This window comes from Pelophylax lessonae (assembly GCF_965119305.1).
Source record: "Pelophylax lessonae genome assembly, chromosome: 4".
NCBI classification, from domain to species: domain Eukaryota; kingdom Metazoa; phylum Chordata; class Amphibia; order Anura; family Ranidae; genus Pelophylax; species Pelophylax lessonae.
The window spans coordinates 376,103,863-376,127,812 of NC_138771.1; the positions used below are offsets into that span (position 1 = coordinate 376,103,863).

At 40.6% G+C, this 23,950-nt stretch overlaps 1 protein-coding gene across 1 annotated transcript in view; it reads left to right on the plus strand.

Moving 5' to 3' along the window:
• The window catches only part of DOCK2 (dedicator of cytokinesis 2), a 349,654-nt gene that overhangs the window by 229,859 nt on the left and 95,845 nt on the right, over positions 1 to 23,950 (plus strand). Inside the window, exons 36-39 of the mRNA XM_082254918.1 lie at positions 2,444 to 2,484; positions 7,375 to 7,465; positions 11,483 to 11,602; positions 13,850 to 13,939. Of these exons, the coding sequence (XP_082111044.1) occupies positions 2,444 to 2,484; positions 7,375 to 7,465; positions 11,483 to 11,602; positions 13,850 to 13,939 (342 nt within the window). The remainder of the gene's footprint in view (positions 1 to 2,443; positions 2,485 to 7,374; positions 7,466 to 11,482; positions 11,603 to 13,849; positions 13,940 to 23,950) is intronic.

The following is a 23,950-nucleotide window of genomic DNA, read 5'->3' on the forward strand; positions in this document are numbered from 1 at the left end:
ACCAATGGGTCGGACCCAAAAAAGACCACCAAGAAAGAACCAGGAAACACAATTAACACTAGCTCTCCTGACTGGGGCAGCATAAAACTCTACCTGCCTACAAGCTTTTCACTCTAAACATGTACTGTACAAAACACAAAAAAGCAAGTGCTAAACTTAAATTATACAGGTGCTCAGAAGATGGCTAATAAACGCAATAGGCATCTTATGGTGTCTGCTTACAGACATTTCTACTTTAAAACATTTAAATTGGAATACAGGTTCACTTTAAACATAACACACTTTTCCTTCCATGTTTTTTTTTTTAAGTCACAAAAAAAAGCTTTAGCATACAATTTTACTTACCCCTAACACTTAGAAACAAATCCTCTTGTAAACTACAATGTAATACACATAGTAACAAGTAACATGTCCCTCTAATACATGCACTAGTGAAAATGTTTGACTCTTTAAACAGATCTAGTAGTGCATCATCTATTTTAAGCACCAATCAGTTGTGGATGTGTTTTCTAAACTGGCTTTCAATTACTGTGCATTTATAAACTGCATAATATTAAACAAGATGTTTAGCTATGTGTGTATTTCAAAACTGAATATCCTACCCACTATCCCTAGTGTCATTTTCGACACAGAAAACAGCCTTCCAACAATCAGTAGCAACTGATCAGTAGAAATAAAGTGCATGTGTACCTTTCCATCCCCCTCAATAAAAACCTCAGCACTCAGGAGCATACCATGTTTAGTGGACTGAGAAGAATGAGGGACGAGTGGGTACTGTCACGTGGATCAAATTTACATCAATTTACATTAATACAAAGAGCTAAAAGCAGCTGGTATGCCCTGGCTTTTGTACTTTCTGAGTCTCCAACCTGGAAAAAAATATACAAATTGGAAGCTAGAGAGAAGTCAGAATTCCTTATCTACATATTTATTACACGTTAGCAACTCAAAGTATTGAAACAAAAAGGTAAGCTTGCCAAGCCTACAACTAATGTTGGGTCAACAATAATAGTTTATAGCTTGAAATAATTTGATATAGTGATTTGTCACATTAAGAGGGTTAAACGGCAACTTATTATTATTGTCAGCTTAAACAAATAATTCTCTACTCGAAATACAGTATCATTAATGGAAATGTGTTAGGTTAGGAATTTAGGAGCCCACAGTGCTGATATTCACTGGCTTTTAGGCCTGAAATATGAGTATATTTGTGTTACTGATGCATGCTGTTTTCCCTGGTATGAATTCTATATTATTCTAAATATTTCTGGTGTTTCAATGTAAGGAACATTTTTTAAATGTTTTTATTATTAAACTTTCACATTTCTCAATGCTAATGCAGCTACAATGTGGCATTACTTTTGCTTAGTAATGGGTGTATGGAACACCTGTCATTTGGACCTTTCCAACCATGGAGACCCAGTTTCTGGCGAACTGGAGAAATTAATTTCCAATCTCTGTCTCTCTCTTAGATCAATCTAGCCATTCTGTTTTGTTAATGCACAAAGACAGATGATTTTTTAATGTCTATTATTAATGCTGGCCATACACGCACAGAATTTCGGCCGAAAATGGTCGTTTTAGGAAAGATTGTTCGAAAATCGGGCCGTTAGTGAACACAAGTTTACCGACGATTTCAATCGTGTGCCCGGCTAATGTTGATGGATCCATAGCGAAAACTTTTATTGTTTCTACAAAAGTTGTTACGTGTATGGTAAAATTGAAACGAAAATAATATTCTGACTCGTATTGAGCATGTTATGGAACGATCATTATGATCATGAAAACGATTATGTAAAAGAGTTTATTCTGTAAGTTAGTGGCCAATTCGCTTTCGACTGATGAATAATCGTTCAGTCTGCAAACGGCCGAAATTCTGTGCGTGTATGGCCAGCATAACTTTAGTGTGCATCATTATGTCTACCTATGTATGTTTTAGGAAGACATGGAAAAGAGGTCACTGTATTTAAAAGACATGGGTAAGAGGTGACTTCATATCAAGCTATAGAGAGCAGGAAATATATGGTTTTTATTTCTGGTTCTAAGAGCTAGCCTTTCTGAGAATTGTTTTAAGCTTGACCTAAATTTAAATTTTCATACTATGTAAATGTAATATTACATTCTATGAAAAGTTACTCTGGGGGACAATTTACACCTATATATTTAAAAACATATTTGCATTTTACATATGCATCATGTTGCAGTGAGTTTTCCAACATATCAAAAGTTGATAACCAGGATATCTTGCTGTATTTTTATACGCTATCATAGTCTACAGTTTGCAGTAGTTTAACCTCAGCATAACGTTCAGCACATTTGTGAACAGACTTACAATAATAATACATATTTTAACTACAAACTTCAGGCAAGGCAATATGTATCTGTATAGAATTGAAGATTATTTAAAAATATTAATGCTATTGCAAATTATTTTTCCTTTCAGAACTTTTATAAAGACATTAATCGTGAAGCAATGTACATTAGGTAAGCATGCTTAGCTAAACTTTGTGGTTACAGCACAGGTGGCTGTTGCTGCAAATTCCAAGTTATTAAAAACTAATAGTTTATTTACATTGGGGCTGCCCTATTCTCCTCAGTCTTAAATAATTATACCTGGGAATAGTCTGTGAAATAGTTTGGCTAATCTTTGAGATCACTAGGTCCTTGGTTGGCTGACTGGTAAAGTAACAAACAAAGATAAAATTCCCAGTTCAATTTGCCAACCAGTCTGCTTACCAACCAAATTGGCCTGTCTAACAGTTTGCGTCAATACAGGGGTTTAGTTAGCACACATTTTCAAACGCATGTGAAAGCTGCAGGGCCACGTCAAGGCTCCCTGTTACCTGCAGTCCTAACTCTAATGAATTTTAAAGAGTCTCCACAGTGGGAGCACATGCAAGCTAATGGATAGATAGGGGGCAGGTGAGCCTGGAGGTGGCCCATCCCTCCTGAAAGGTAATTGGGGGCATAATGGAAGCCCAGCTGATAGTATTACAGCAAAGGCACCCAGTATGTCCACTCACCAGTACACATATACAACAAAGAAATTGGCCTCTGCCCCCACCTATAACCGGCCTTCATAGCAAAGAACACATGGAAGGGCAACGCACATGAAACAAACAAAGATAAAATTCCCAGTTCAATTTGCCAACCAGTCTGCTTACCAACCAAATTGGCCTGTCTAACAGTTTGCGTCAATACAGGGGTTTAGTTAGCACACATTTTCAAACGCATGTGAAAGCTGCAGGGCCACGTCAAGGCTCCCTGTTACCTGCAGTCCTAACTCTAATGAATTTTAAAGAGTCTCCACAGTGGGAGCACATGCAAGCTAATGGATAGATAGGGGGCAGGTGAGCCTGGAGGTGGCCCATCCCTCCTGAAAGGTAATTGGGGGCATAATGGAAGCCCAGCTGATAGTATTACAGCAAAGGCACCCAGTATGTCCACTCACCAGTACACATATACAACAAAGAAAATGGCCTCTGCCCCCACCTATAACCGGCCTTCATAGCAAAGAACACATGGAAGGGCAACGCACATGAAACAAACAAAGATAAAATTCCCAGTTCAATTTGCCAACCAGTCTGCTTACCAACCAAATTGGCCTGTCTAACAGTTTGCGTCAATACAGGGGTTTAGTTAGTACACATTTTCAAACGCATGTGAAAGCTGCAGGGCCACGTCAAGGCTCCCTGTTACCTGCAGTCCTAACTCTAATCAATTTTAAAGAGTCTCCACAGTGGGAGCACATGCAAGCTAATGGATAGATAGGGGGCAGGTGAGCCTGGAGGTGGCCCATCCCTCCTGAAAGGTAATTGGGGGCATAATGGAAGCCTAGCTGATAGTATTACAGCAAAGGCACCCAGTATGTCCACTCACCAGTACACATATACAACAAAGAAAATGGCCTCTGCCCCCACCTATAACCGGCCTTCATAGCAAAGAACACATGGAAGGGCAACGCACATGAAACAAACAAAGATAAAATTCCCAGTTCACCTGCCCCCTATCTATCCATTAGCTTGCATGTGCTCCCACTGTGGAGACTCTTTAAAATTCATTAGAGTTAGGACTGCAGGTAACAGGGAGCCTTGACGTGGCCCTGCAGCTTTCACATGCGTTTGAAAATGTGTGCTAACTAAACCCCTGTATTGACGCAAACTGTTAGACAGGCCAATTTGGTTGGTAAGCAGACTGGTTGGCAAATTGAACTGGGAATTTTATCTTTGTTTGTTTCATGTGCGTTGCCCTTCCATGTGTTCTTTGCTATGAAGGCCGGTTATAGGTGGGGGCAGAGGCCATTTTCTTTGTTGTATATGTGTACTGGTGAGTGGACATACTGGGTGACTTTGCTGTAATACTATCAGCTGGGCTTCCATTATGCCCCCAATTACCTTTCAGGAGGGATGGGCCACCTCCAGGCTCACCTGCCCCCTATCTATCCATTAGCTTGCATGTGCTCCCACTGTGGAGACTCTTTAAAATTCATTAGAGTTAGGACTGCAGGTAACAGGGAGCCTTGACGTGGCCCTGCAGCTTTCACATGCGTTTGAAAATGTGTGCTAACTAAACCCCTGTATTGACGCAAACTGTTAGACAGGCCAATTTGGTTGGTAAGCAGACTGGTTGGCAAATTGAACTGGAAATTCTATCTTTGTTTGTTTCATGTGCGTTGCCCTTCCATGTGTTCTTTGCTATGAAGGCCGGTTATAGGTGGGGGCAGAGGCCATTTTCTTTGTTGTATATGTGTACTGGTGAGTGGACATACTGGGTGCCTTTGCTGTAATACTATCAGCTGGGCTTCCATTATGCCCCCAATTACCTTTCAGGAGGGATGGGCCACCTCCAGGCTCACCTGCCCCCTATCTATCCATTAGCTTGCATGTGCTCCCACTGTGGAGACTCTTTAAAATTCATTAGAGTTAGGACTGCAGGTAACAGGGAGCCTTGACGTGGCCCTGCAGCTTTCACATGCGTTTGAAAATGTGTGCTAACTAAACCCCTGTATTGACGCAAACTGTTAGACAGGCCAATTTGGTTGGTAAGCAGACTGGTTGGCAAATTGAACTGGGAATTTTATCTTTGTTTGTTTCATGTGCGTTGCCCTTCCATGTGTTCTTTGCTATGAAGGCCGGTTATAGGTGGGGGCAGAGGCCATTTTCTTTGTTGACTGGTAAAGTAGTAGCATCACCCTCGCTCATCCCAGTCACACAGTTAGCTGTGCTCTTTCCTCCTTCTGGTCACTGAGATGCTGAGTCGGGCTATAGAAAGAAGTCCTAATAATATAGAGAAAATTACTTTTCAAATTGCTATTTAGGGGAGGGACAAAAAACAGCCCTCAAAGGGTTGTGTATTTGGTGAATTGTTCCAATGGCAGTGGTAAATCTACTGATCTGAACCTAAGCTGACATAATAAACTAGAATTCAAGCAATTTTATAAATATGTCATCATGAAAATAACAACAAACCTTTTTACATGATTGTTCTTCTATAAGAATGAAAGAATCATTGTCAAGTGTCTATACATTATAGGGACAACGAAAGCAGTTAAAAAAAATGCATGCACCAGTGCAGGCTTTATATAGAACTGTTTTCTATCCTGGTTATTCCGTACATATCCTTCACACTTGAAATTCAAGGGAGATCCAAATACAGTCAAATACAGCCTATTTATTGAGAATCTAATTCTTAAGTTCTCAATGGCAGTAAAAGTAATCATAAGTCAAAAAACAATCAAAAATTCCAAGCTCACTTACCAGCCAGCCTGCAACAAACCGAACTGACCCTGTCTAACAGTTCACGTTAAAAACAAGAGGTTTAGTTTGCACACATTTTCAAATATATGCATAAGCTGCAGTGGCCACATCATGACACCCCAGTCTACTGCAGTCTTAACTCTATAATTTTAAAAGTCTCCCAAGTTGAAGCACATATAAAAAAATGGCTAGATTCAGGGCAGGTATGCCTGGAGGGAGACCACACCTCCCTAAAGGTATAGCGGCACACCGGACATGCAGCAAAAGCACAATGGCACCTAGTTGGGGTGGTTGACATTTGTTTGTACTGTTGGTGAATTAGTGAGGGGACCAGTATGTCCCTATACCTTTAAGGAGGGGTGAGCTCCCTGCTGATATACCTGCCCTTAATCTATCCATTATTATATATGAACCTTTTGATGAAGCCATGTGATTGGATAATGCAACGCGTTGGGAGGAGCCGATGAAATCATGCTGCTAGCCCGGAAATGTGTGCAGGTTATCCTTATTATAAGCCTGGATACTGATGTGCACCTGTAAATGTGTGCACCATAAGTTGGGCATATCTTAATTTTTACTAAAAATACTGTTATTCATACAGAGAATGCTATATACTTTTTTACCTTTTGAGAGGATTTCATACGTATATTGCAGGATTGCGGAGGATGGAGGCAGATTATCAGTGGAGAGGAATTTACTTTTTTTTATTGTGACATTGCAATTATTAAATGAATTTAAGAATTGTAATATAGAACTAATCCCACCAGGGCATTTAGAACTTTATTCAATCACTTTTTATTTTTCATGGATATGTATGTGATATATGTAGCATTGGTTTGTGATCATTAGGACATTGCACTTTATATTTGTACTGCGTGACACTGTCAAAAAAGCTACATTTTATAGATTTGGTTCATTTGTGGGTACACAAGTACTGTCAGCAGCAGTAGGGACACTAGTCTATTAGTTTTAGATATATATTTATTTTTAAATATAATCAATTTTTTATTGTTTTACATATAGGCACAAATTCTGGTATCAATTCACCATTATACATGGTTTCAAGTTTATTTCACAAGTTATCACTTTACACTTTTGATAAATAGCACTGCCCCTTTTGTTAGAGTGATATTAAGTGGTAGCACCCCACTCTCTGTCTCAGTAACTGCGCTGATGTTTTTATGGTTTTATTGTCCCATTGTTATATATGTACTCCAACTTGGGAGACTCTAAAAATAATAGCGTTCGAGCTGCAGTAGACTGGCCACTGCAGCTTACGCATATATTTGCACATACTGAAGAGGAGTAGCTGAGAACACCAACAGAGGACTCCAGAAGAGAAAGTAAGGGGCCACAGAGTATGTAAGTATAACGTTTATTATTTTAGAAAAAAAAAAAGCCTTTACAGCCACTTTAGCACTGACATATCAGTTTTGAGGGCTTAACTTTTTATGTAATGTATGGTTTAGTAATATCTCAAGGAGAACATTTGAGGCCCACAGACTGTTGGTTTGGAATCTTGTCCAGGGGTGAAAAAGACTTTTTGAAAAAAAAGGCTTTAAAATAGCTCCAAAACTAGTGCTGTTTAAACCTTCCAATTTTTTATATTGTTTTACAGATATTTGTACAAGCTTCGAGACCTCCACTTGGATTGCGAGAATTATACTGAGGCTGCTTACACTCTTTTGCTCCACACTAGGCTTCTGAAGGTAACATTTTAAATTAGAATATTCATGCTTCAATACATTGTGTCACAGATATCCTCTGTAGCCATAAACATAGATTTAGGTGAAAACAAAAGGAAATTACAAATGCTTGTATTCTTCTTGAAACCTAAATTATTAGTTAAATATTAGTGTCAGGTAAAGCCCAACTCCAACCTTAAAGAGGTTGTAAAGACTAGGGGTTTTATACCTTAGTGCATACTTACCTGACTACTCTCTTGATCCAGCGCTGTGCCCGAGAGTAGCAGCACTCTTTTCTCTCTCTTCCCACAAGACTCAGGCAGCAGCGTGAGCTGTTGTTAATCAAAGCTGTTAATCAAATCCTGTGAGGACAGAGCGGAAGATAGGACCAAGCTACGCTGTGGTGTAAATAGATGCACACAAAGCCTGCACGAGTACCCCCATAGCAAGGGGGAGCCAAGAGTGCCAGCGGGGGACCCCAGAAGAGGGCTGCTCTGTGCAAAACCATTGTATACCAAGCAAAAAATGTTTATTATTTGAAAAAGAAACACAAACCTCTACAATCCCTTTAACTATGTTAACTTTTCACTTTAATCATGTTAACTGTTTTTTTAGTTTTTAACAACAGAGTGCGGAGGGTTTTACACCTCTTGGGTCTTTATTGCTGTCTATATCCCTTTAGAGAATCTTTCCCCTAACCTCTTGTCCTAGTCAGAGGGTACTACAAGATGCATCCCCAATGAGAATGGAGAGAGCATTAAAAGTAATATTTAATAGAGCAGGGAAGGGAATCTACGTGAATGTCTTCTTGCTCTGTTGACCAAATTATTTTGTACCATAACAAAAAATGTTTTTTAAAAATTCAGTTTGACAGAAAGCATTCATTAATTTATTTATGGACATCCCTTTGCTTGCTTTCACAAGTTTACAATAAGGGTGCACATACATGGTAATACAAATACAGTAAAACTTTGGATTGCGAGAGCATAATTAATTTCGGAAACATGCTCGTAATCCAAAGAACTCTTATATCAAAGCAAATTTCCCCATAAGAAGTAATAGAAACTCAGATAATTTGTTCCACAACCATTTATTCATAACTCCTTCAGTTTATAGTCCATATAAAAAGATTATAGCAATGTGATAGGCTGTGTAACCATAATATGTACACCCACAAATGGCAGCCTCCACAAAGGGGATTGGAAGCAAAATCCAGCAGGAGCTTCAATGTATAAAAGAGAAGAGAGGAACTTCTAAGTGTAGCAATATTGTTACATTTAATGAAGGTTCACCATTTAGCAACTCACATGGTTGATGATTAAAAGAGGCACCTCTAAGTATGCAGGCATCTGGGGTAAAGCTGTCCACATAGACCATCCTCCTCACCGCTGGCTCTCACAACTGTCAGTCTGCAATTGTGACCGGCAGGACTACTCTGCAGTAGAGCGATCTGAAAGCGAGGCTTGAAGCGCTCATGGAGCGCAGTGTGGAAGAGATGACGTCGGTGGCAGTGCGGAGGACAACCTATGTAGACAACTTTACCCCAGATGCCTGCATACTTAGATGTGCCTGTTTTAATCATCAACCATATGAGTTGCTAAATGTTGTACCTTCATTAAATGTAAGCATATTGCTACACTTAGTGCCTCTGCTCTCTTTTATACTTAGTTGTGACATGACGCTACTTGTATATAAAGACATCGCTTGTTTATCAAGTCAAACTTTATAAAAAAATGTTGCTTGTCTTGCAAAACGCTCTCAAACCAAGTTACTCTCAATCCAAGGTTTTACTGTAGTTATGATGGCTAATTCATCTCTGGAAATGACATACTGTACTTAGCCTCATGGGACAACCCATCTACCAATGAATTCAGGGCTTTTCTTTTTGCACAGATCCATCCATAGATTATCTGTCAGATTCTTTTAAATGTGGAGGGGTGCCACTTTCGGTAAACTATACTGAAGTGGGTTTATTATGGTTAATATGCAATATGCAGTATGATCACACTGAACTAACCAAATCTTTGGGATTTATGCTTCATATTCTTCAGCTACTTTGCTTCTACCTATGCTTTAATTTGCGCTGCAAGTGAATAGTATTTATGCAAAATGAATTTAACATATCTTCTGAGTTTTACTAACATGATGACTTTGACTGCTGAGGCACTGCTCTTATTTTAAACTGAAATTGCCATTTATACGCCGATGACACCCAAATCTATCTGTCTACTCCTCATCTCACTCCTTCACTCTCCTCTCGCATTACTAAAAGACATAGATGCATGGATTTTGCACCACTTCCTCAAACTAAATCTCTGTAAAACTGAGCTGGTAATATTCCCCCCACCCATGCCCCCCTCCATAACTTTTCCATCAAAATCAGTAATGCAACCATCAATCCCTCCCCTCATGCCAGGGTACTAGGTGTAATCCTAGACTCTGACCTATCCTTTCACCCCCAAATCCAATTGTCAAAAGCTTGTAGACTTCACCTCCGTAACATCTCTAAAATTTGACCCTTTTTAACAAATTATACTACCAAGATACTTATTCACTCCCTTGTTATTTCTCACCTTGACTATTAAAACTCCCTTCTCATAGGCCTACCTCTCCATAGGCGATTCCCTCTTTAGTCTTTCATGAATGCTGCTGCCAGGCTTATCCATCTTACCAACTGCTCAGTGTCTGCCACACCCCTCTGCCAATCCCTACACTGGCTCCTGATCGCCCAGCGAATTAAATTCAAAATACTAACCACAACATGCAAAGCCATTCACATCTCTGCCCCAAGCTACTTTACCAATCTTATCTCCAAATATCACCCAAACCGTCCTCTTTGCTCCTCTGAAGACCTCCTATTCTCAAGTTCCCTTGTCTCCTTCTCCCATGCTGGTCTCCAGGATTTCTCCAGAGCCTCTCCCATCCTCTGGAATGCTCTTCCTCAACCTGTTCAGCTATCTCCTACTCTAGCTGACTTCAGGCGATCCCTGAAAACTCATCTCTTCAGGGAAGCCTATCACACCCCCAACTAATCTTTGACTTCTTCCATCAGTTCATTCCCCACAGTTACAACCTTTTGTATCACCTGCCCCACCCTATTAGATTGTAAGCTCTTATGAGCAGGGCCCTCTTAATCCTCTTGTATTTTATTGTATTGTAACTGTATTGTCCCCCTTTTATATTGTAAAGCACTGGGTAAACTGTTGGCGCTATATAAATCCTGTATAATAATAATAACTAACATCTACTGCTTTCCATGCATTGAAGCGCTTGTTCCTGCAACTATGTTATGCATGTGCCAGAGGCGTAACTACATTTTGCCACATTAAGCCACATTTTGTAGACCTTACTTGAGTTTCCTGGGTTTATACTATGGATGACAAGTCTATACAAACATTCATACTTTGAACAGTCCATTGTCGCCACAGGCATTGTGGCCACAGAAATTTTCTCTAAATATTTTAATTGGTTTTAGTATGGCAGTCTTAGGAACATGATGATTGTTTGGTTATAAATTTTGTATAACTTTTTTTAGGAAAAGTTTTGTTAATAGAAAAAATTCCCTGTACGTTATATTTATTTTGAAGTCTGGACATTTCACTTTGTGCAGTAATGTAAACTTAAAAAAAAATAAGCAAAAGAGTTAAAATTTCATCTGAAACAATATGTTGCATGAGGGTAAAAAGGTAAACATTTTTTTGTTTGTTTTTTTAGTTATGGAGGTTTTTCTTTAGTTTTGTAAAACATGATGTTATTTTCCACCCCATGCTATGATATATTACTGCATAACATATTCTTATATATGATGGTGGTCTTATCATGCATGCTGACGCTAGTAATTTTTTTTTTTTTTTTTATTGTCTTTTTAGCTATAAAGTCAGGTCAGTCTTTAGCTAGGTAGAGTTAGAGACATGTTTAGGGTGTCGTGTTTCTCTAAAGTGGCTATCAATAGATGGTTTTGCAAGCTAATCACCTATGGGCTCTGCCTTGCTTCATGCTATTGTAACTTGTAACATAAAAAATATTATTTTTTTTTCTAAGTGGTCAGATGAACAATGTTCATCTCAGGTGTTGCAAACAGAGTTCCAGAGTTCCCAAACCCAACGGCAGCTAAAGGAAAATTTATATGAAGTCATCATTGGATACTTTGACAAAGGAAAGGTTAGTTATCTTCTCATGTGCTTTATGTATATATCAAATCAAGCTATAGCAAGTATATCATCTCACAAAATATCAAATATTAAAAGGATGAAATAGGGCATGCTAGATTGCTTAGCTAATAAAATGATTTACTGTATATAATTATGTATTAAAGCTGGTATGAAATGTTGATGATTTTTGGGAGGAATAGTATGTAATATTGACCTTTTTAGTGTTTAGTATAAAATGCATACCCTGATATGTTTATTGTAAAATCTCTGTGGCCATAGACAATTTTAACAGCTACTATAAAAGCAGAATACTTTTATTAAATGCACAAATAAAGTGACCTGTTTTTATTACGCATTTTGTCTATAGATTGAAAAACAAATTAAAATAAAATAACTTTTGCACAAAAACAATGTCAAAAGGAAAGCCTTGTTGGTTTTGAAAAATAAATATATGTATTCATTTCTTTTAGCTTAAAATGAAAGTTTGGTATGGCAATTTTTACATACAGTAGTTACATTGGTCCAGCTTGGACCACTGTAAGTATGTGTGTTCCATACCTATGGTATCCCCATGGAAGCGGGGAATCACTGGAATAAGCACTGCTACTACAGTCATCTCCGCTAGATTCGGGGTCCTGGCTGCCCTGCTGCATGTGAATAAAGGAGGTCACCTGCTCGGCTCGGCAGCATTCAGGGAATAATGACCATTTTCTCAATTCATTCAAATCATTTTCTGATTGGATAAGGTGGAGAGGTGGGGCAGTGACTGCATGATCTCCACCTCATCCAACAAGAAAACACTTTGCATCCACTGAAAAAAGTATTCTTTGAGTTTTGTCTTTACTGAGTAGACAACTTCCTTTGTTCTGTAAGCAACAGGGCAGCCACTTAGTATGACACCTCAGAAGTTGGTAGAAATCACTGTAGTTGCGGTGCCTACTACTGTGATTTCCAGCTTCCAAGAGGATACCACAGGTACACACATTTACATTGACCCAAGCCAAACCGATGTAACTATGCAAAAATTGCTATACCTAAACTTCAGCTTTAGGTAATGACAATGGTATTGCCAAATCACCAGGCTCAAAGTCCGAATGTAAAAATAGATGTGAGAAGTGAAGTGGTTAAAGGTATAAAAAACTCTTCTTTGGTACACTGTTTTATTAAAAACCCTGATCTGTTTTTTATTGTAGGACAGATACAAAAAAATTGTTTTTTAGTGGATGTATCCATTCATTTTTTTTCAATTATACTGTAAATATAATATCTTGAAGTGTATCTTCAATTTAAGCCTAACATGTAGATACACTTCAAGATATTATATACTGTTTTTCCCCCACTGGTGGAAATTTGTGGCAGCTGCAATCCTAAAGTTTAACATACACATATCTATTCACGTGGCGCAAGTTTTTTCTTAAATATACTGTAAATATGTATACAGTATCTGACAATTACAATATTTAACAATTCATTTTCTAAAAAAAAGTATCTAACATGCATGGGAATTATTTCATAGCTGATTGTCATTGTTAGTGGTTACCAATGCTGCCAGAAACACCAGGGTTTGATGGCTAGCAGTGGTAAAAAATTATGGTTGCTAGCTGCCTGTGTATGTAGATCATTGTTCCCTTAGCTTGAGGCACGTGAAGGAGCACATACATTCTTTTCTGTTTTTTCTTTACATTTTTTATTATTAAACTAAATGTATATTTTGCTCTATAATATAATAATATAAGCTCCTGAAGAAGTTGTGACTTCCCCGCAAAACATATTGAGCGCCCAACACTCAGATGGTATTTGTTATTTGGTTATCCTTGAAAGGTTACCCCATCAGTGTTCTTATAAAGCCAACTGTCCAAGACACAGTGTTTAGTGTTTGTGTTTTTTAGATATATTTTAACGAATTTTGGAATAATAAAAATACTATTTTAAATACAATGATGTTGCCAAGCCTTTGTATGGTACCACGAAAGTCCACATTAGCCTCAGTCCATTTTTTCTTCTTTTATGTTGTAAGGACGTAGGTACATTTTATATATGTGACTCTCTTTGGCACCTTTTTTTTTTTTTATTTTCTATCAACAAAACCATGTGATTAGTGAGGACATGGTAATTACTTGTGATTAGGTTTGGGTCACAAGAATCACAAGTGAAATGAACCTGGCAAATTTGCCCATCTCTTGTTATAACTATTTAAATTACTCCACTTACTTATAGAGTAGAATTGAACATTTTATTACATTGCTTTGCTTTATAGATGTGGGAGGAAGCAATATCTCTGTGCAAACAATTGACAGAGCAGTATGAAATGGAAATATTTGATTATGAACTTCTCAGCCAGTGCTTGGTAAGATATTTGTTTTCATTTTTTTTTACAGCATTTATAAATAATTGTGCATGTATAGAATTCAATTTTGTTTTTATTATTGAATTTAATTTAAAGTGGTTGTTAATCGCTGGACTTGGTTTTTTTTCTTTTTACCTTGCTAGGTAAAGGCATAATGTGCTGGTATGCATCGCATACTAGCACATTATGTAAAACTTACCTTAAACCGAACAACTAAATCACCCAAGCGCTCACTCCAATAGGGATGACAGGCGTGCTGCTCTCCTCAGGCTGGGAACTCCAAACATAGGTACATGAAAAAGAGAAGGAGGCGCAAACACCTGGTGCATTACCCTTGGACACCTTAAAAAAGTTAAAATTAAAATGTCAAAAACATACTCACAAACATGAAGAGTAATAATCGCATATAGAGAATCCACCGTATGTGGAATTGGACACGTCCCTGTATTTGGACCACTGACGCGTTTTGGGAGTCACGCTCCCTTTCTCAGCTCTGAGGCATGTCAATTGAATGATGGGGAAAATACCAGCTGCGAGGAGACCACAGGCAGTACTGGTGATTAGTCCTTTCTGTCTGCCTCTTTTTCAGGAAAAAGGTCCAGAGCTCTGTTTGTCTTAAAAGATAATATGAGATTTTAGTCACTGGATTTAGATCTGCTTTAAAAGAAACTCATACTAAGAGGAATGTGTGGGATGATATTTATGATGCCTTCTGAAAATGCTAGTTGCCATTGGATCATAATACCACTTAAGTAACTAGCAGTTTCAGAAGAAGCTCAGTAATGGCAGCCTACTAACTATTCTTAGCATTGGTTTTCAATTAGCTTTAAGCCTCTAACTACGTTTTTTTTCAGTGATTCTGTGCTTACAGTTATCTTTTGTCAAAAGTACATAAGCATTTTTAAATAAGTATGTGTATTTTTAATGCAATGCATGTTACAGTCAGGTCCATAAATATTGGGACATCGACACAATTCTAATCTTTTACACCACCACAATGGATTTGAAATGAAACAAACACGATGTGCTTCATTCAACTGCAGACTATTAGCTTTAATTTGAGGGTATTTACATCCAAATCAGGTGAAAGGTGTAGGAATTACAACAGTTTGTATATGTGCCTCACACTTTTTAATGGACCAAAAGTAATGGGACAATTGGCTGCTCGGCTGTTCCATGGCCAGGTGTGTGTTATTCCCTCATTATCCCATTTACAAGGAGCAGATAAAAGGTCCAGAGTTCATTTCAAGTGTGCTATTTGCATTTGGAATCTGTTGCTGTCAATATGAGATCCAAAGAGCTGTCACTATCAGTGAAGCAAGCCATAATTAGGTTGAAAAAACAAAACAAACCCATCAGAGAGATAGCAAAAACATTAGGTGTGGCCAAATCAACTGTTTGGAACATCCTTAAAAAGAAAGAACGCACCGGTGAGCTTAGCAACAACAAAAGACCTGGAAAACCACGGAAAACAACTGTGGTGGATGACCGAAGAATTATTTCCCTGGTGAAAAAAACACCCTTCACAACAGTTGGCCAGATCAAGAACACTCTCCAGGAGGTAGGTGTATGTGTGTCAAAGTCAAGAATCAAGAGAAGACTTCACCAGAGTGAATACAGGGGGTTCACCACAAGTTGCAAACCATTGGTGAGCCTCAAAAACAGGAAGGCCAGATTAGAGTTTGCCAAACAACATCTAAAAAAGCCTTCACAGTTCTGGGACAACATCCTATGGACACATGAGACCAAGATCAACTTGTACCAGAGTACAAGTTGGATACTTAGCACTTTGTTGCATATCCCATAAGTCCCTTGGCTGCTTATATACAATCTTCTCTACCTCATTTGTAATTATCAGAGTTTTGCACATACGCACTTGGCACTTTATCTACTTATTTATCTATTGTTTATCACCCATTTTTCAGCAATTGCACTTTGTATTATTATATCTATATAAGCGTTGACAAAGTCTTTACCTTATAAGCATTTTTGAAGTGATTATATTATTATTGTTTGGAATCACACTTTATTTATTGAGAGGCAGTGCAGCACTATAGAACGCATTGCTAACTATTTAAAAGCTAAGGATAAGCTTCCTAGTGTTAGCGGCAGCCTCATACTTCACGAATACACACTTATCATATATCCATATCCAAGACAGCCCGGGAGATATATATGTTTTAACTACTGTGCATTACAGGCCTCCCCTCAGACAACCATCTAGAGCACTGTGCAGCATTAAAGGCCTCTCAGACCACTGTCCAGCGTACTGTGTGCATTACAGGCCTTGCCTCAGACCATCGTACCAGAGCACTGTGCAGCATTACAGGCCTCCTCAGACCACTGTCCATAGCACTGTGTGCATTACAGGCCTCCTCAGACCACCATCCAGAGCACTGTGTGCATTACAGGCCTCCTCAGATCACCGTCCAGAGCACTGTGTGCATTACAGGCCTTCTCATACCATCCAGAGTAGCTAAATCTATACTGTATCTCAGTAAAGTGAGTACACTCCTCACATTTTTGTAAATATTTTATTATATCTTTTTATGTGACAACACTAAATAAATTACACTTTGCTACAATGTTTGGTACAAGTAGTGAGTGTGCAGCTTGTATAACAGTGTCAATTTTCTGTCCTGTCAAAATAACTGAACACACAGCCATTATTGTAAAAACCACTGGCAACAAAAGTGAGTACACCCCTAAGTGACAATGTCAAATTTTTTTTTGCCCAAAGTGTCATTTTGTGTGGCCACCTTTATTTTCCAGCACTGCCTTAACCCTCTTGGACATGGAGTTCACCAGAGCTTCACAGGTTGCCACTGGAGTCCTCTTCCACTCCTCCATGACAACATCACGGATATGGTGGATGTTAGAGACCTTGCGCTCCTCCACCTTCCATTTAAGGATGCCCCACAGATGCTCAGTAGGGTTTAGGTCTGTAGACATGTTTGGTCAGTGCATCACCTTTACCTTCAGCTTCCTTAGCAAGGCAGTAGTCGTCATGGAGGTGTTTGGGGTCATCATCATGTTGGAATACTGCCCTGCGGCCCAGTCTCCAGGGGGAGGGGATCATGCTCTGCCTCGGTATGTCACAGTACATGTTGGCAATCATGGTTCCCTCAATGGACTGTAGCTCCCCAGTGCCAGCACCACTCATGCAGCCCCAGACCATTATTGTAAAAACCACTGGCAACAAAAGTGAGTACACCCCTAAGTGACAATGTCAAATTTTTTTTGCCCAAAGTGTCATTTTGTGTGGCCACCTTTATTTTCCAGCACTGCCTTAACCCTCTTGGGCATGGAGTTCACCAGAGCTTCACAGGTTGCCACTGGAGTCCTCTTCCACTCCTCCATGACAACATCACGGATATGGTGGATGTTAGAGACCTTGCGCTCCTCCACCTTCCATTTAAGGATGCCCCACAGATGCTCAGTAGGGTTTAGGTCTGTAGACATGTTTGGTCAGTGCATCACCTTTACCTTCAGCTTCCTTAGCAAGGCAGTAGTCGTCATGGAGGTGTTTGGGGTCATCATCATGTTGGAATACTGCCCTGCGGCCCAGTCTCCAGGGGGAGGGGATCATGCTCTGCCTCGGTATGTCACAGTACATGTTGGCAATCATGGTTCCCTCAATGGACTGTAGCTCCCCAGTGCCAGCACCACTCATGCAGCCCCAGACCATGACACTCCCACCACCATGCTTGACTGCAGGCAAGACACACTTGTCTTTGTACTCCTCACCTAGTTGCTGCCACACACGCTTGACACCATCTGGACCAAATAAGTTTATCTTGGTCTCATCAGAACACAGGACATGGTTGCAGTAATCTATGTCCTTAGTTTGCTTGTCTTCAGAAAACTGTTTGCTGGCTTTCTTGTGCATCATTTTTAGAAGAGGCTTCCTTTTGGGATGACAGTCATGCAGACCAATTTGATGCAGTGTGCGGCGTATGGTCTGAGCACTGACAACCCCTTCAACCTCTGCAGCAATACTGGCAGCACTCATATGTCTATTTCCAAAAGACAACCTCTGGATATGACGCTGAGCATATTCACTCAACTTCTTTGGTCGACCATGGTGAGGCCTGTTCTGAGTGGAACCTGCCCTGTTAAACGGCTGTATGGTCTTGGTCACCATGCTGCAGCTCATTTTCCGGGTCTTGGTCTTGGCAATCTTTTTATATCCTAGGCCATCTTTATGTAGAGCAACAGTTCTTTTTTTCAGATCCTCAAAAAGTTCTTTGCCATGAGGTGCCATGTTGAACTTCTAATGACCAGTATGAGAGAGTGAGAGCGATAACACCAAATTTAACACACCTGCTCCACATTCACACCTGAGACCTTGTAACACTAACGAGTCACATGACACCAGGGAGGGAAAATGGCTAATTGGGCCCAATTTAGACATTTTGCACTTAGGGGTGTACTCACTTTTGTTGCCAGTGGTTTAGACATTAATGGCTGTGTGTTGAGTTATTTTGAGGGAACAGCACATTTACACTGTTATACAAGTTGTACACTCACTACTTTTTTTTTTAATTTATATCTTTATTGGTGATTTTTTATATATACATACATTTCAAACAAACATTGTCATGATCTGACCAAACCCCACCCCCCTTACCTCCCCCTCCCTCCTCCCCCCAATTAAACCAAAAAAAAAACACAGAAAAAAAAAAAAAAGAAAGTTTTTATACTATTATGCACTCATTCCCAACATTTCTTCGTATGAAGATGTATTCCATACTATATTACCGTACGCCAGAAGGGGTATGGGGACCGTCCCACCGCAGCCTGGACCAGGCTCTGCCCAGGGTGATCCTCTCTTAAACTCCCTTTAAGAAGAATTGGCTTCCAGGTATTGCACCCAGGGTCTCCATCTCAACTTAACTTGATCCTCTGAATTTCCCAATATGGCGGACAGTTCTTCCATCTTAAAAATCTCGTTAACCTTCCCACACCACAACTCGTAAGTTGGGATCACTGTCTGTTTCCAGAAAATAGGTATGCATGCCCTTGCTGCATTCAACAGACGCAGAGTCAGGGACTTCCTGTAGCTCCGCACTGAGCTTCCTGTCAAATGCAGCAAGCACATCGCGGGGTCCTCTAGTATATCCACGTTGGCTATATGTTTTATAGCCACTGCTATCTTATTCCAAAATGGCCGCACTCTTTTACATCCCCAAAAAATATGTACCATATTTCCATCCTCCAATCCACACCGCCAGCATTTTCCTGAGACCGCCTCTTTTATTCTGTGTAATAGTGATGGGACTATACCATCTGGTTAGAATTTTATACCCTGTCTCTTGGATCTTACAATCTAGTGACGATTGGTGAACTAATCTCAGGATCTTATTTATCTGCTCTTTTGACCACACAGTGTTTAACTCCTGCTCCCATTTTTGGATAAACGGCAATTGTTGGTCTCCCTCATCTTCTGACAATTGTGTATAGAACCTTGAGATCAAATGGCCCGTCGCGTTACCTGTTCTACACATATTTTCCAGATCCGTTAGCTCTCGTGGTGCATACCCTTTCTGCCGAACTGATCTAATATAATTATACAACTGATAAAGGCTGAAATAATCTAGCGATTCTCCTGCACCTGTCCTACGTTTTCTAGGGAGGGCATAGGCCCATTTTGCCATATATCACCTAGGCGCCTTTTACCATTCTGAGCCCACCTACGGAGTCTGGCATTTATACACCCCGGGGGAAAATCCAGGTTCCCCAAGATCGGTGTCATCGGAGATATACCCGGGGCTACCCTCCAATGCGACTGAATTCTCTTAGTTTCTTTTATAGTCGCTCCCACTGTAGGATGTTTGAGAATAGCGTCTTTTGATTCGAACACTGACCATGGGGCTGGGGGGGTTAGCTGACCTGTTTCCTCATTCTCTAAATCCACCCATCGTTTGGTAAGTTTATTGCAGTGCCAGTCTACCACCCTTACTATATGGACCGCCCTGTAATATCTCAGGATATCTGGTAATCCCATCCCACCTCTTACTTTGGGTAAGGCCAACGTCTGCATCTTAATTCTCGGGGATTTGTTTGCCCAAATATAGGCGCGGAGTATGCCCTTGATTGATTGAAAGAATTCTTTTGGAACTGCTATTGGAATTGTCTGCATTAAATACAAAATACGGGGTAACACATTCATTTTAATAATGCTACAGCGCCCAAACCACGTCACTGCCAACAGCTGCCATATTCTAAGATCTGCTTTAATCTTTCCTACAAGCGGAAGGTAATTCTTTCTATAGAGATCTGCGGGATCTGCCGTTAACTGTATCCCTAAGTATTTCAGCGTATCTGAGGCCCATTGAAACGGGAACGCTGTTCGAAGTGCTCTCTCTTCTTGGTCAGATAACGATACGTTGAGTGCCGCTGATTTAGTTACATTAATTTTATAATTAGAGAACCCACTGTATGTTTTCAGGTCGTCTAGAATATTTGGTAATGAAAGAGAAGGGTTAGTAGCAAAAAACAGCAGGTCATCCGCAAACGCGGCCACTTTGTGTTGTTCCCCCCCGCTTTGGATTCCCGCTATATCCGGAGAACTCCGAATTCTGCACAATAGGGGTTCCAGACACAACACGAATATAAGCGGGGATAGAGGGCACCCCTGCCGTGTGCCATTAGAGATAGGGAAGTAACTCGACCTCCATTCATTTACCCTAACCGCAGCCGTAGGGACCGTATAAAGTGCCAGTATAAATTGCAGCATTTGTGGTCCCAGGCCTATGTATGACAGGGTGGCCCGGATAAAATCCCACGCCACCCTGTCAAAGGCCTTTTCCGCATCTGCTGCGAAGAGAACCATCTTCTTCCATGATGTACGTGCCCGATGTATTAAATCTATGGCTCGGATTGTATTGTCCCGGGCCTCCCGGGTAGGAATAAAGCCCACTTGGTCGAAATGGACCAAGTCTGCCATATGTGGTAAGAGCCGATTTGCTAATATTCTTGCGTATAGTTTTGTGTCTACATTTATCAAAGATATCGGGCGATAGCTGCCACAACACAGGGGGTCCTTCTCCTCTTTAAGTATTAGAGTAATATGCGCCCGTAAAGAATCCAAAGGGAACGCCGCTCTTCTTCCCACTTCATTGAAATGTGATAGTAGGGGGTTCTTTAAACGCTCCCCAAATTTCTTGTAATAACTTAAAGTAAAGCCATCTGGGCCAGGTGCCTTATGTGCCTTGGTCTGTGAAATCGCAGCGGCCAGCTCTTCCCCCGATATCTCGCCTTCCAAAGTCAGTACTTGGTCTTCTGAAAGTGTACGCATGCCCGAGTCTCGTAAATACTCCTCTATCTGCTTCCCCTTTTCTGAACTTTTCTTGCTCCCTATTTCCGGTAGGTTATATAGTGACCGATAGAAAGAGCAGAACTCTTCTGCTATGTCAGCTGAAGTGTGAACCTCCCCACCTTTTGTATTTCTAAGACGTAAAATTTGAGTTAGTCTTTTTGGGCCCCTCAATGCTCGTGCCAGCATCGCCCCTGGTTTATTTGCGTATTCATACAGGTGTCTTTTCAACCATAACATATTTCGTACTGTCTTTTGGAAAAGTATCTGATTCAATTCCTCTCTTACCCGCATGAGAGGGATCAAGTGAACTTCCGCAAGCGTTCTCTTATGCTGTCTACTCAGATGTTCAATTTTAGTTAGGTATTCTTTAATTTTCGCCTCTCGCTCTCTTTTACGCTGTGCACCCAACTGTATCAGAACCCCTCTTATCACGCACTTGTGCGCTTCCCAGATCGTGGAAGGTGAGAGCGACTCCGATGTATTTTCCAAAAAGTAGTTATGTAACGCCTCATCTATCTTCCCCTCCGTTTCCGAGGATTGTAATAAGGCCTCATTTATGCGCCATGATCTTGGACTACAGTTTTTTGATTCCCACTCTATACGCACATACACCGGAAAATGGTCAGAGATTGAAAAATCTCTGATATCTGAGTCTGTCACTAACGGCAGGTCTGCCTGGGTAACCAGGATTCTGTCTATCCTACTATATGCCTTGTGGATTGGAGAATAGAAAGTGTAATTTCTCTCCCCTGGGTGCATCAACCTCCATGGGTCGATGAGGCCCAGGAGGGAGATCTCTTTTTGTAGCCTTCGTAATTTAGCAAATGACATATATGAGCTTCTTTTGGAGGTATCCAACAGAGGTTCTGGGGCATAATTAAAGTCACCTCCCATCACTAAGTGCCCTTCCCGGAATTCCAAGACAACTGGAATCATTTTCTGTAAAAACATTACATGCTCATAGTTAGGAAAATAGACATTTACGAGGGTTACCTCGACCCGTCCTATCCACCCCTTCACCAACTCGAACCTACCCATTGGGTCAGCCAATTCTTCTTTCAGGGTCCAATTCATAGCACTTGATATTAAAATGCTCACACCCTTTGATTTAGCAATAGGGGATGTAGCGTGGTAAACCCATGGAAAGTCTTTATTGTACAATTTTGGTACTGCATCTTTGCGGAAGTAGGTCTCCTGAATGAAAGCAATTTGTGTAGCATCTCGTTTTAGATCCCCCATAAGTCTCCTACGCTTCTGTGGGGTTGATAGTCCCCTCACATTATAGGTCGTAATCTTACAACCTGATGCCCCCCCCCCCCCGGGTCGCCCCACCTCCAGCCACCATTGTGGAACGGTCCCCTGCCCCCTACGGCCACACAACCTATGCGAAAAAAAAAAAATTTGACAAGAAAAGAAACCCCCCTTCACCCACACAAGTATGTATATACTGTTTAATACCCACTACCCCTACCCCCCTCTAATGGTTATCTAAACCAGCGCAACCAGGCGCTATCTACTGAGGGGGCCGTGGTTCCAAAAACCCCGCGAGCAAGCCACTGTACCTGGACACTCTCCTTCAAGAACACAAGAGGGAAGAAAAAAAAAGAAAAGGCTGGGCTCCAAAAATTGGAGCTAAGAAAATGGGCTCTACTCCCTCTCACCCCTACCGTGGTGGTAAGGATGTAGTCCGTATCTTATCACTGGCAGACAGTAAAACTATAAATTTAAAGTGTCCAGCTAGAGGAGCTCTAACTCGGTGGACGATCGCCTCCCTTCACATAATGTCAATGTCCTACTCCCCCCCCCCCCCCGCCCCAGAGACCCCCTCTTACGCCTCCCAATCTAGTCAAACTACCCCGAGCCAGGTCGCAGATAAAGGGGACTTGATTGCTACATGGTCAGATCCCTTGCTTGTGCCTTCTACTCCTATCACTCTATGGATTCCCCTCCCCCTTCTCCCATCTTCCTTCCTGAGGGCCCCCTCACCCCCCCTTCTGCAAAACATCTACCCTCCCTTCAACTCCATCTTAACCCTTCAGACTTACGCTAGGTCCTGGGAGGATCTCTCTTACTCACTTCTAGTTGCTATTAACTATAACTATTCCCTGAGTCACTATATCCTCTGTATACACCCTAATAGTGATTTAAATTTGATATTATTAAGTCTCACATATCTTCTTTTTTATGTCTTAAGCGTGTCCCGCACGAAGTGAGGGAACACTCTCAAATTACCTCTACCTCAGTGCCCCCTTCCCTCTTAACCCTTAAGATCGTGCTCCGGCCCTCCATGGCTGGCGGGGGCACGAACAGAAACAAACAAAAAAAAAATTTATAAAAAAAACACCTTGTGAAGTTATAGTTGATTTCTACAGATACAAATATATAATATCCAACTTTCCTGTGAAAAAAAAAAAAAAAAAATCCAAAAACGCACACCACAAATCCCCCATAAGAAAAACATGAAAAAATAACACGAATCACACTAAAAGTAACCCCCCCCCCCCCTTCCCCTTCGAGGGTGACTCAGATAGTAAGGACATATAAGAAGTAAAACAGAAAAAAATGCAGAAAAAACGCCCATATCTTGACAAAGCAAATGTTCGAGGCGGGTGTGGGGATACCAGGGACCTCCACACATCTTAACTTTCCCCCCTCCCAGAAAGAGAGGGAGAAGAGGAGATAGGGAGAAC